This window comes from Rattus norvegicus, chromosome 13 (genome assembly GCF_021556685.1).
Source record: "Rattus norvegicus strain SHRSP/BbbUtx chromosome 13, alternate assembly SHRSP_T2T, whole genome shotgun sequence".
Taxonomy (NCBI): Eukaryota; Metazoa; Chordata; class Mammalia; order Rodentia; family Muridae; genus Rattus; species Rattus norvegicus.
The window spans coordinates 78,843,167-78,858,038 of NC_141546.1; the positions used below are offsets into that span (position 1 = coordinate 78,843,167).

The following is a 14,872-nucleotide window of genomic DNA, read 5'->3' on the forward strand; positions in this document are numbered from 1 at the left end:
ACATACTACCCCAGAAATGCATATATAATTTTATGTAACTCAGCAAGAAAATAAATTTAGATAGCTACAACATATGAGACAAATAGCGACATTAAGTTCTTTGATAAATTCTAACCAATTGCCAATATGTGCTTCATAATTCTTTAACCAGAAACTTTCTGTGCATCAAGTATTACAGACACCTGCCAGTGAACAGACCATAATCGTTTCTCAGAAACTTATAGTCAAAACCAGATGAACATTAAAGAATTACAACTAATTTCATGATTAGAATGAAATTAAATTCAACTGTGATATATATATATATGTATATATATATATACATATATATATTTGAAGTGAACCTTGTCATCAGTTAAAAACAGTACTTTAGAGGTGTTTTCCTCCCCTTAGTATTACTTGAACTAAGAGGTCATGCTAATCACCTGTCATGATTTCCACAAGTAATAATGGCCATAGACCTCACTATAGGCAGAGCCATATTCTTCACCTAAGCTCTGACAGCAGAACCCATTTAATGTGAGTTTGTGATGTTTAGACTTGTAGCACTTGTCCATGCCATTCATGATTAGTAATCTATTTGGCCACTTGTTGGCGAATACTCCATGTTCTTTATGACTGAGACACACTTCTGAACAGGTATTTTAAATGTTCCCTCTGAGCGTAATGGAGGCCCTCAGGATTCTCTTCTCACGGCAAAGTATTCCTGAGCACCAAGCGGGTGAACTTACAGAGTGGCACTTGGTATTTGTTTGTGATAGGAGTATGATGAAGAGTGGGCAAAGAAAATTCAGAGTGAGAAGTTTCGCTGGCATAACTCTCAGTGGTTGGAGATGGTGGAGAGTCGTCAGATGGATGAGAGTGAGCAGTACTTATATGGTGATGACCGGATTGAGCCGTACATCCATGAAGGAGACATTCTTGAAAGGCCTGACCTCTTCTACAACTCAGGTAAGGTGATGACCAAAAGAGTTCATCTCCTAGTCATGCACACTCCCAAACTTTAAGCACACTTTTAGGATCTAAGTGGTCTTCTGTTAATAATTTCAGGTAATGGTAACTATACACACCAAACAAAACTAGTAACATTTAAGTTAGTCTTTGCCCCAATTAAAGTTTATGTAGCTAGGACAGTCAGCTGCTGTTAGATGCTTTCCACTGTGTAAATTAAGCAAAAGTCTTCAGCATGTCTGAATTCTAGTCAGCAATGTGACACTCGTTCTGTGTTCTTCATCTACTACCTATATAACTTTTATTTCATTTATTTCCTTATTTAATATAAGCAGTTTAATACTACCCTGGTTTTGTTTTAATTCTCAACTATTAAACTGTTGGTGATTATTGGGAAGATTTAGAGCTTTCCATTCTAAACTGTACTAATACTGTTAAGATTATAGTCAATGTTATTCAAATGCTATGTTTATTATAACACTGTTGAACATGGCTGATTCCAGGGATGAGTTTGCCACAAAGATGGTTAAGTTTCACATATTTTGCTTTTACCATTTTTGGACTATCATCAATATTAGCAATAGTGAATTGAAATCATTTATAGTTGAGGAGACAAACGAGAGGATTTCCAGTGAAGTCCTGTGGAGTATTAGGCTGGAGGATTGTTGGGGATAAGGAACTTTCCTAACATGCACAAGGTGTGGGCTCAATCCTGTTAACAAAGGAAAAAGAAAAAAGTTGAAGTAATTATAATTAAATTAATTGCAATTTGTAGTGTATGTTCAATAATTGCATGATAATATAATTTGGCATTATATCTGATCACTGATAATATATTAATCAGTAATACTGTTCACATATTTTATTTATGTGTCTCACAAATATATACTGTACAGATTTCACATATGTATTATATATCATTTTATATTTAATATAGGAATCTGAATTCCAAAACAGTTAAGCTCCAGTATGCAAATGGAATAGCTTCTTCCTAACCAAACTCTGCAGCAGGTACGAGGTCCTGCTCCTTTCCAGCCAGATGGTCTAGGACATGAGTTTCAGCCCACCGGAGTTTCTGAGTTTAATAGCATGTGACTTTCCCTTGTATATCAGAATTCATGAAGGAAAATAATGCAAAATATATATGATGCTTTTGTTCCCAGGAATCATGATATTCTTAGAACCAAGTTTCTTGCTTTGAAGATTGGTAGCTACTTTGTCAGCATCAATCAATTCCAGGTATCTGCAAGACACTTTGGATTTTACAGATAACATTTCAGAACACATCTTTAAGTTATACCACATTTCTAAATTATTTAAAGCAGTGACTTAGAATGCAAATTGTAAATATTTCCTGTGAGTCACTTTATAAGTTAACCATGATACTGTTGTATATGTGTGTGTGTACATGTTTTATTATAAAAGAATATATGTATGTTTATATGTATGTGTCTTATAAACTGAAATTTAGAAACAGTGGTCACTGATGGAAAAAGTAACGTTTAAACACGTGAAGAGAGAGTGTCACGCCTAGACTCCTTTGTTTTCGCATACCCACACCCTGACAGTGGATGTGAGCCTTGACAGGACAGCCCTCACACTGTGTGTTTGGAGAGACTGACTCCCCTTGACAGGACAGCCCTTACACTGTGTGTTTGCAGACACTGACTCCCCTTGACAGGACAGCCCTCACACTGTGTGTTTGTGTTTGCAGACACTGATTCCTACAAGCAAGTTCACAATACTTTTTATTTCATGGACGTTTACCATTTCCTTTCATGAAGTCCAAGAATTAGATGAACGTCTGTGCCATTTCATGATGCATCTCACAGTAATGCCAAACCCTTTTATTATGTGCAGTTACATTTCCGAAACATAAGGAAATTTTAGGGGTTTGTTTTCAATATAGGATCAATATCACTTAGGTATTTTACTTTATTCTATGATTGGTAGGTTTCTCAAACTCTCATCCTGAGTTATTTGGTTTTAATTTTTAGAATTCTGAGTATTTTAATTTAATCTTGTTGACATTAGCCAGATTTTAACAAAATACTAAATACAAAATTTAGTTTCTATTTTTTTTTACCTTCTTTCTGTCCTTCGATTGTGTCTTGGAATTCCCCATGATTCCATTTTGTATCTTCTCTATGTTTACCTGGTATTGGACTTATAGAATATTTAATTTCTAGCAGACATAAAATCAGAGCCAAATATTACTTTGATTTTTTTTTAGATTTTATTTGAGGTTCAACTATTTTAAACTTAGTAAAATAATAAGATTAGTACCAGTTGTATACACTAACAATTCAACAAATTAAATAATAGTCCAAGACATTAATATGTGGTTTATGCCAAGTGACTAGGATGGAGATTTTATGAAAATACAAAGCACTGTGCTTACACTTTTGCTAACTATACTAATTAGATTTACCTTCTAAGCAATTTTGAATATACTTGTATTTCAAACAGCTTTCATACATATATTTATTTATTTGTATGTCATGGCACATGTCTAGAAGCCTGAGTTGACCCTCTTTGCCATGTGCATTCTTTATATCAAACTCAGGTCAGGAGGCTCGGCAGCAGTGCCTTTCCATAGGGCCATCTCACGCAAACAAATGTTGTCATTTAAGTCCTGCTGATATCCGAAGACTCAGATATCACCTTTGATATTGCCTCTCCCCAAGTAGGACACTCTAACCCCTATTAATAGTAACCCTCTATATTTTACAGTGTTAGTACTCCCCATTACACATATCTACTATTGTGTAGTATTTGTAAATAATTTCGTTGTATCCAAAGAGAAATTCTTTCAATAATGTGTATGAATTATACATATTTTTGGATCACACTATTATGCAGGTGTATATACAAAATAATCATTTGTTGACTAAATAATTTGCCAGTTTGTCTTATTTTTATTTGTTTAGTCAGTATGACTGGCCAATATTTATGTCTAGATTCAGTAATACAGCATAGGAAACTCAGAGTTGTCAAATCCATGCAGATAGTTAATCAGAAGGCAGATGCTAAACGGTTTGTTTTAGGCTTAGGGCATCCCTGAAGCCGGCATACAAATCTCTGAGTGTCTGGTAATAGTCATTCTTCTACGTCACCTTATAAATAGCAGCCTGTTTAGAGTCTTGGTACAACTGAAAGTAATACAACGCTTAAATCATTTTTTTTAAACTGACAGACTTAGAGGGATAAATACTTAAAGCAAAAGCAGAGCTCTCAAACCACAGAGCAGTGTAGAGCTCTTTAGGGAACCATGTGCACCTGACAACATGATGGTATAGCTATCAAAATTAATAGCTGATGGAGTTCAAGCCTTCAGAAACTGTCCGTCTTGTATGACTCACCCATTTAAGACCACAGGATGTATAAACCATTTTATATTAAAAAAAAAGAGAACAAGTTTGTGTGTTTGCCATTTAAATTGTCCATGGTTTTTATTAACTAAGTAATTTTGATATATTCCCAATTGTGATATATAAATGAAGCATCTGAATATAAAATGAGAAGCATGCTGAAGTCCTGCTCTGCCAGCACTGTGGTGTTCCATGCCTCCTTTGCCTTTAGTCATAACCTTTCGTTAGCCCGAACCATCGTCCCTCCCCTCTGTGAAATACCTGACGCCTTTCTCCTTTTGGATTTTTCTTTTCCACAGCTCTGTAAGTACCTGGCAGGCAGTCCCTCTTGTTTCTGTTTGCACTGGAATTACCTAGTACTTAGTGACTGCTGTATTATTGTGATAACTCTTACTGACCTCTTCTCTATGTGTGGACTCCAATGCAACTCCAGGGATAACAGCATGACCTTCTGACATTTTTATTTCCAAACTAAGCTGGTTTCTAATGTGTTGTTCAATAAGGTAATTTTTATTTTATTCCCTATAAATGCGTTCCCTTTAAATGTAATCACTGCTTTGGTTCTTTGTAGATGGACTAATCACCTCTGAAGGAGCTCTAAGTCCAGACTTCTTCAATGACTTTCACCTCCAGAATGGAGACGTGGTTGGACAGCACTCATTTCCTGGCAGGTAAGCCGAGCTCCAAGGAAGAACTCAGGGGTGGCGGCTCCTTGTTTTTTCCAAAGCTGGAGTTTTCTTCAGTCTGCCATTTCTCTGCCTTTGTCATTACAAGGAGGGTAAAAACCTTTCATCTCTTCAGGAAAATGCTTATTTTTCTAGTTACTTTATTAAAAAGTAATGCTTCATTGCTTTAGAAAGTGTTATTTGAAAAAGACAGTAGTGTCCAATTCAATGAACACAGGTTATTTCCTAGCGATTGTTTTATAGTTGTAACAAAGTTGAATATAGCAGCATCAAGCTTCATTACTAATGTCCTTAGAGGTTTTAAACTGTTGTCAGAAAGTATAGAAAATATTTTCCTCTTTGTGCCAACCCTAGAGGTGTGCTGCATTCATCCCGGCTGACCCTTGGAATTTAACACTGAGCTATCAGCCGAATAGGTAGAACCTTATTATTCGTAAGATGTTTTCCATTTACATGAGTAATTTAGCTTCTATTTTTAAAATCCTACTTTTAATAACACAAGCTATATTTATATTGTAAAATATTTTTCATACAATATATTTTAACCATATTTTTCTATACCAACTTCATCTTTTCTCACTCTCTAAAAAAAATAAACAAAAGTCAAAAGAACAAATAAAGAACTCAAGAAGAAACAAAGATAACAAAATGAAACGAGACACACACTCAAACACAAAATATGAGCATTTTGTGTAGGCCAACTGCCCGAGAGCAGGGCACTTGCATGTGATTTATCTGTTGGCACTGCAGTAGAGAAAGCTACTGTTTCTTTCCCAGCAGGTATTACTGGCAAACAGCTTCTTGGTCAAGAGTGGAACTTTGTATCCACTTCCCTTCTCCATGCTGGGTTTGGTTGGTATAAACCAGTGCAGGTCTTGAGTGTGCTGTCCTAGTTTCTGTGAGTTCATACATGTATCAACCTGTCTCTGTACAGTCCTGGTTCATGGCATGGTCCATCATCTCTGCCTCTTACAGCCTTTCTGCCTCTTCTTCCAAGAAGATCCCTGACTTTGATAAGCACTTTCCATTAAGGGTGAATTGCGCTATACATTGTCCTGTTGTGAATTTCTGTGTTAATTACCATCTATCTCAAGAAAGTTTCTTTGAAAGGGTTGAGTGGTGTGCTAATCTATCTTTAGGGACCATTTTATTGCTGTATTTCTTTAGCATAACAACAGTGGTAGGTTTTCTCCTAGGGACCATGAACTATCTATTCTCAGATTCCTAGCCACTTTATCAGTGTCAAGTATGGGTTCCAGCTCATGGATGGTCTTTGAATCTAATAAAAAAAAAAAGTGGCCGGAAGTTTGCTATTGAAGGTTGTAGTATTTATGGCTAAGTAACATTGAAGATTACTTTTTCTCCCCAAGTAGCTTGCAAAGTATTTTTCAGCACCATGAGTGCTAGTCAGTAGACATGAAGTGTCTTGTTGGACATCAGCTCAGTTCTCCAGATCAGTGACAGGAATGGCGTCTTATGTAGTACCGTCTTACTTGAGGTCGTAGAAGATAACCAATAACAAAGTCTAAATCCATTTACGTGATGCGTTTATTGCCTTTTTCTGACCAGTGTTATCTCAGTGATCAATTGAAATTAACTTGATACAACTATAATTATGATAGTGGGTGTAAATATTATTGATCATCTATTATATATAATCTATTTTACAAATATCCATCTTTTTAAACTTGCAGTCTAAATTTTTAAAGCAAGAATTATATCTGCTTTACAGATAAAGAAAGCACAGCTGGTTGAAGTATCCATTGAGGTGATCTAATATGCATGGGTACACTGCATGGAAATACTCCCTCCATACAGAAATGCAAAGCAAAGCTTTCTTTAAATTATGCTCATACTACATCTTATGTAAGATATATGCATGAAATGTGAAGTTTTGTATTCTATAGTGGCCTCTCAGTGACAATAACACAAGAAACAATTTCGTCAGTACGCTAGGTTGACATACTAAGAAATCCCTTGCCTCAAGACAAAAAGCTCACTCTTGCTCTTGCCTTTGCTCTCTGTCTCCTCTCTTCCCTGCTCCTCCCCTTGTCCCTTCTCTCCCCATCCCACTCCCCCTTCCCTCCACGTGCTCATGGCCGGCCTTTCCTCTACTCCTCTACTCTTCTACTCTTCTTCTCTCATAAAACCTCTCCACCTGGGGGGGAAAAAAGACATAAAAGCTCACCATCAATAAATACTAAAAAAATTAAAAAAAGACCTCATTATTTCTGAAGTATGTGGCATTCCAGTTATAAATATTTAATTAATGTTTCTATAATTATTACATATAACTAATGTGACAATTCACAGTAACAAATGTTTTCTGTAAAATTAAAAATGGAAGTCGATTTGGGTTTATGATCTTATAACAAAAAATGCTTATATCATCTATAAACCTAATTGTTCTGCCATTGTAATTATTCTTCCCTTCTGGTTCACAATAAGTGTCGTCCTGTAGATAGTCCCAATCTAAATAAAGCAGACTGCTTCAGATTTCACCTTATTCTGTAAATAAGACCTGTTTTCATTTTTAATGTAATTCATTTTTATGTAACTTCAAATAAATTAAACATTTTGATTAATGTTGAATATGTAGTCAGGAGTGTGGGACATTTGTATGACCCCAGCCTTCAGGGACATAAGACAGGAAAGTCCAAGGTCAACCAGGGTCATTTGGTGAGACTCTGTCTCAAAATTTCCAATATGAGAGTAATTGAATATATGTCAGTAAATCTTGAGACCAATTCAACAAAGTTTATCATTTTTAATTATAGTTTTATAAAACAGCATAGCTTTATTGATAGATACATTTAGTTATTATGCTTAATATTTTAAAATTTCAATATTTTGCTTTTCATTTATGCTTTTCATTTATTTTGCTATTTCATTTAAAAATTTTGTTAAATTTTAGTGACTGAGAAAGTCCATATAGAACTTCTTTATTGAAAACTACTGTGATATATTCTTTTATGAAGTAAAGAAGCTACTTAAATATTTTTATCCTTGAAAATGAACTAAAGACTCCTTTAAAAACAAAAGAGTAATATACTTCCTGTAATTATTTTGATATGAGAATTATTTATCCTTTAACAAAGCTTTCCCTGAAATAATATTATCATTAGTAACTTTATAAGCTTTAAATCCCATGAGCATATCACTTTTTCTTTTTATTTGTAGAAGCATCATTTACTGTTAATTTCCTTCAATTTTTGTAGCTAATAAATTAAATGAAAAAGGATGCTCAAATGTGTCAGTAGAGATGTGATTTACAGCAGAACAGAGGATTTCTAATAGGCCTTGGCACCTTCTTTCGCAATTATTATTCTGGACTAATTCTTAGTTAAATAAGTTTTATCCTCAATTTGCTTTTTCACTCATTCAGATATTTTTAGTTATTTAAGAGTCTCTTTTTTTAATGATGGTTTTTATTTATTCTTTGAGACTCTCATACATACACAAACTGGGTTTTGATTCTATTTACCTCCCATTTCCTTCTCACAGCTCCTACAAGATAAGATTCTCCTTTGACAGTAGAAAACCAGGAATCTTATTAGGCATATTTATTCTAATTCTGTAGATATTTAAACATATTAAATTGCTATAATTATTCACACATTTTGTTATGATGATTTATCTGTGTAATGTTCCCCAACTGAAATCTTAAACTACAGGCTAGCTCTCAGTCTGATATCTAGGAGGCACACTTTCACTCATTAAATAGCATCAACTCGAAATGTTGATTATGAAGGTTTCCATTTTATTAACCGACTTTAAATACTATACAAATATATTCCCATAAATCTTCCGTTCACTACTGAAATTGTGTCTTCTAGCTCTCACCACTCCTGGGGCTAAAAAGACAAAGAACTTAGGCAGTGGGCAAATAGAGTTCTCATTGGATTTAAAATCTGACAAGCCTGGCCACCCTTAGAGGGGAGAAGTGTGTCCTCTGTGGAGCCGCCCCTCCCTAAGTCAGGGAAATCCAGACGATCTGCCGACTCTTCCCTGCTTCTTCTTCACGGCCTTGATGACTAAGTCCAGCAAAGGTACTAGGGAAGAAAAATAAAAGGTTCTACGGAAACAGTGTCCGTCAACACTGTTTTCCTGATTGGCAGTGGCATGTGTGACAGAGCATGAGAAGACAAGTTACAGTGGGGCGAAGTGCCACCCCACTCAGCTCCCTGGCTTTCAGGCCTCGTTATCGGACATTTCAGTCTGAGTGGATTCCTGTACAGTAGTTGATCCCGGGTGCCTGCTAGGTAAAGAATAAATTACTAATTTGTATGACATCTGTTTTTTTTTAATTGTTCAGATTTTTCTTTTTTTTCTCAAATGTTTAATAATTAAAAGATATGTAGGAATTAAAATCTGAGAAACTAAGCCAAACTGAAAGAAGTGTTAAGACCTAGTCTATGCTGTTGCTTTTTCCTAAAGCCCAAGTCAAAGGTGCTTCACAGTCTGGGGGTCTGTAATACGGTGAGTCAGTCTAATTGGAAACAGTGAAAGCTGTTAAACTCATCTATCTCATTCTACAAGAGAGACCGGACGTTTGATAAAATAGATACTGGCAGTTGGACAGCAAATCCTTGGCTTTAGACACATGTCACTATTGGTTTGAACCTCTTGGCGCCAGGATTTCCCGACATTTAGAGCTAATGCAAAACGCATTACAGCTCCAAGGCATTAGCTATGAGGTTGCCAATCACAGTGTCAAATGTAAATCTCCCCAGCTCTGAACTGGGGTTGGGGGTAAAGTGGAACTTGGTATTGAAGCTAATTAAAAATAATGGGAGCAAGGTTTTCGGGGGGTGGTTTTTTAATGTTATGTACTATGTATTCATGCCATATTTCTGGGCCTTTTTTTATTATAACTCTTACTTTTCAAGACTAACAAGAACCTCATGTTAAGAGTATTCTTAAACTGCTTCCAGCTTTTACAAATCAGTTTTTGTTGCAGTAAAAATGGTCCATTTTCCTTTTATAGGAATCCAATTTTCATAAACTGGAAAAAAACTCAGTCTGCTTCAGTTTCCTTGGGGCTTTGAAAAATATTTTTCAGAGAGCCTGGTGCTCTTTGTGGTTGGTAGAATGATGTCATCACTGACCATCTCGCTGAGGTCAGAGTGAACTGGACTCACATGTGACCTGTTCTCTCCTTCATATGCCCTCATTTTCGTTACAACCTTTTGTTTTCTTTCTTGGAGTTTTTTGCGATTATTTGTTTTGTGCTAAAACTTACATACTATGCACGTATATCTTTTATTGTAGCCTCTTTATTTTGTGAACCATTAAATAATAGCTGAAATGTTAGTTGCAAGATCATAATGAAGTAACTATTTCTCTGAATGAAAGAATATACTAATTTTAACTCTAAATTACATTTCCATATTAATTGTACCTGTGGTGACATGCATGTGGAGGTCAGGGGAATCTGCAGGACTCAGTTGTTGCAGGAGTCCAGGTTGTCAGGCCTGCTAGGGAGCGTCCTTACACTAAGCTACCTTACCGGCCCCTTAATCTTTCAAGTATTGTTTTTCCTAACAGTAGGATTCTGTGTATACAAGTTAGATTTACTCCTTTTACCATAAGGCTACCCTTAGCATCCCCCATCCAAACCCTAGCTTGCTAGGTTTAACACAAGGCCACTATCAAACAATATATAATCTTAAAAAAACTAAAATAACTTACTCAATGTCCTGTATATTTAATGCACTGCTAAACTTTTCCCATACACTGAGTTCTTGACATGGCTGTCTGTGTAGGTCCCCAAAACCCTTAGTTCTGGACATTTGCAGGCATGTTTAGAAGGACTGCTGGTAGGTTTAAATAGAGTTTTTTAAGCCTTGATTAAAAGAAATATAGAAGAGGGGCTGGAGAAATGGCTCAGCGTTAAGAGCACCAGCTGCTTGTTTAGAGGACCTGAGATGTAATTCCCAGCACCCACATGTAACTCCAGTTCCACAGGATTTGGTGACCTTTTCTGACCCCATGAACACCAGGCATACACATGGTATACAGAGACCCAGGTAAAACATCTGTACATACAAATGAGAAAATAAAGTTTTTCAAAAGCAATTTCTTTATAAATACATATCATACATATACATATGTATATCAAGAATATAACAGCCAGGTTGAGTTGCAGTAGAGTATCCTATTTACTTTTAAAAATGCTTCATTTTAGACATGATGCTTCTACCTGAAAATAAACAGATCTATGCAAATTGTTATAATATATTAAAATTAATTATGAATATTCAGTTATCCAAGGGGTTTTTAGCTTATGTAAAAACATCTCAAACCCAGTAGTAAATGCTGTGCAGACTGAGATCAGAGGGACGATTGTAAGTCCTTGTAGTTTTGTGAGTATCGATGGAGTAGAAATGTGTCACAGAATTTCTGGAAATTAATAAAATCATTCATAAGCTATATAACGAAGGAAACTATGCCTAAGATAGTGATGCGATTGTTCTACTTGTAAACTTATAGGTTGCTGAAAACTGCTGGGCCTGAGTGGCAGTAACTACAAGACATTAGCATGGTGTAAACTAATGTAAATATGGAGACATTTTAATTATGTGACTTACTATGTGAAATAATCCTTATGAGAAATTTTATTTTTCTTTCTGGATTTTTCAAGATAAAATATTCCTAGGAGCCTTTAAAATTTTCCAAGAATAAAATGTTTGAGACTTTTTAAAATTTAAATCTAAGCACATCAAGGCTAATAAATGTCTCTGACCTTCATAGCTGCACACGTCACATTTGATCAAAGTCACGTGTGTGAGGTAAAGAGGGTGAAGAGTGGAAATAGAAATTAAGGGTCAGAGATTTTAACAGAACCAAGTGGACAGGGCGGTAATGAATACTGAAGCCCTTAAGCTCTGTATGAGACAGCAGCCTTTGTTCCACAGGGTCACTGCCTCCAGATGACAAGGAGATACATTAATCCTGGTGACCTGTGTTTGGGAAAGTAGAGAGAAAATGTTTTTAAAGGGGAGATGTAGCATTCACTTTGTAGCAGGGCAAATTATAAACCTATTTTGCTTTAATACATTTGGACATGTTTTCTTGCAAATTGGTATTTCACATTTACTTGAAGGCAAGCTGCAGACAGTTTATTAACGCATTAAGTAATGAGTTCGTTACCTCAAATTCTGTCTAAACATTAAGTCCAGTTGTATTAAAATGAGAGTTAAAGGATGAGGTTGTCTGGGTTGGAGAGTGACTGCCCTGTGCAAGTCCCTTCTTCCGCTAACGGCGCTGTCTGCTGCCTGTTAGGGACGTCCTGTGGTTGACTTCCTTCTTGTTATTTAGACCTTTTAGAGAGACAGCTTCTTTCTAGCAGTGCAAAGGCCTCCCTCCACTGCTTGGACACTAATTATTTGCACTTCCCATGGAAAATTGAATTAGATTTTATTAGTAAGTTGGGCTTATAACCTTTAAGGCTAGATTTTATTAGATTATTAAGGCTAGATTTATTAGATCAGCATTAGCAAACTGTAAACTTTACTAAAAAATAGAAATATAAGTCAAAAATTACTGGAGCCTTGGGAAGATGTCTTACCCTAGAGATGTCTCAGTGCTTACGTGGAAAGGTGTTTTCAGTTATTTACTTTCCTTTACAATTTCGAAGCAGGAGAGCTTGGCAGTGGACTGGGGCAGTGCTCTTTTCTATCTGGCGGTCAGAGCAAAGCTTTTGGATGTGTACTGGCTGTGTATAAAGCCCAAGGATTTTCTCAAAGGAAACCACAATATTGAGAGTTTATTAAGACCTTCATTTAGGTGGAAAAAATATTGCTATAACTGCATCTACAAGTAAAATAATAGAACTGAATCCCATAAAAGTGTTAACACATCAACTGTGCACAGCCTTGTGTTTAAAGACATGACGTGGGTGTTAACCCTGGCTTGGCTGGGACACTGAATACATGACCACCATTTAAGAGTGATTATCTAGTGGTGAAGCTCAGATGGTCTTCCAGAGGCACTGGTTACACTTTTGTTGACTGAACAGATAGAACAGTTGAGAGTGAATTTAGTCAACTAGGTTGGTGCATATCTGTATGCACAGAATTCAAGAGGCTGAGGCAGGAGGATATCAGGGCAGGCCAGCCTGGGTAGTCATGATACTCTGTTTCAAAATAAAACAATTGCAAATATAAATTAAAAGAAAGTCTAAAGTTTTTAAGTGTAGGTGAGTGCTTAGAGGAGATGTTTGGCCATCAAAAGTAGGTTTGTTTGTTTTTTTTACTATAATGCAAATTACCATTTCAAATGCTTCCTTATTCATATTTTAAACGGAATAACAAGCACTATTCCCTTTAAGACATAGGGACATAGGGACATAGAGACATAGGGCAGTCTGTTTAGGCCTTGAGTCATAGTGTTAGGCTTAGTCCTTAACTGGAGAGGACTGTGGAGTTCAAGGTTGAGTTATTCTTTCTAGTCCTGTCTGTTTGGATGTGGCCTAACTCCTATGAATAGTCATTAAGTTTTCTTATATTCAAAGCATGAAACAGAACATTTTTCTTCAATACTGAGCCGTAGGCCTTTAAGTTAATATTAAGTAATTACCTTAGTCTCGTTGCCCACAGTCACTCGGGATGCCCTGGACAAATGGCTTACTAATCAGATAAAAGCCATGTGGGCTATGTAGCTGATTTGCATTTAGCTTGAATAGGAATTGTGCAGGTTGTGTTTATATCCTAAGAGTAAATCCATATTCCCAAGTTAAATGTAAGAGTGAAATACTGGTATAATGTACCAGTGAAGGCCCGCTTCAATGAGCTTAGCAACTACACTCAGTTTTAACTACACAAAGTTTCTTGTTGTTGTGTTGGAGTGGGGAGTTAGTCTATAAACCTTCTTGTAGAAGTATCTAAGACAAAAACACGGAAATAAAATGTTCTAAACTCAGCCAGCCCAAACCACTTGAGCTGCTATGACAGCTCATAAAACTGAGAGTAGTTTTTAACTGGGCTCTGTTTTACATTGCCAAAGTGAATTTTCCTTGCAGGAAGTAGCCAGAGGGTTTATTTAGTTTCCAGCCATGGCTTTGATCTTGCTGTACTGTCACTTCTCGGGTTCCATAGCCCTTTTTCACTGCAGTAAATCTGCAACAGTTAATGAGAATAAAATTTCCTCCTCCTCACTGATGGCGTGCTGCTAAACGCCAAAGCACAGCCAACTGCCTATTTGTACGGTTTCAGCGAGGGTGTGTGAAGACAGTGCGAGCAGTTTAATCTTGTTGTCCTTGTAATTCGTTTTATTAGGTTTTCTTCCTTTTCAAGTGACCTAGTTTTTACCAAGTCACATGGTAACAAGACCAAAACTGAAAGAAAATTTTAGAAAATGAATAATACTAAGATGTGTTCCTGGGGTGAGCAGAGAGGTGCTGGACTTGCTCTGTTAACATGAGAATTGATCACTAAAAGGCTTTAAACAACAGACCCTCACTGACTTCTTTGGCTAAGTTCTATTCTTGGTGTGAACATGAGCTTATACTTAATTAGCTTAATGAGTAAGAGCGGTATTCTTCACTTCAGGCACAGAAATAATCCCATTGCAACAAGGAAAATTTGAGGCTTTCAGAAATCTTCATTTCTACATTATAAGAACTACTCTAAAAACAAAAATAACATTATTAAACCCACTCAGCCATTTTATCAAGTGAATAAAATTTTATTTCTGTACATATAGAGTAAGTATTACAATTCAGTAAATGTATTAAATTTATTGTTCACTTGTTTTTTACCTTTTCTATTGCCTTATGATTGGCAGTTAGACTTTAGCAAACTGAAATTTACCTCAGATGACAATTTTGAATGATAGCCAAAATAAAAATATTTCACTATGTGT

The 14,872-nt window shown here is 36.0% G+C and overlaps 1 protein-coding gene across 4 annotated transcripts in view; it reads left to right on the forward strand.

Moving 5' to 3' along the window:
* The window catches only part of Kifap3 (kinesin-associated protein 3), a 138,542-nt gene that overhangs the window by 106,461 nt on the left and 17,209 nt on the right, over positions 1 to 14,872 (forward strand). For all 4 annotated transcript variants that reach the window (XM_087580237.1, XM_087580238.1, XM_087580239.1 and 1 more), the window contains 2 exon segments: positions 762 to 951; positions 4,894 to 4,993. In XM_087580237.1, the coding sequence (XP_087436363.1) occupies positions 762 to 951; positions 4,894 to 4,993 (290 nt within the window).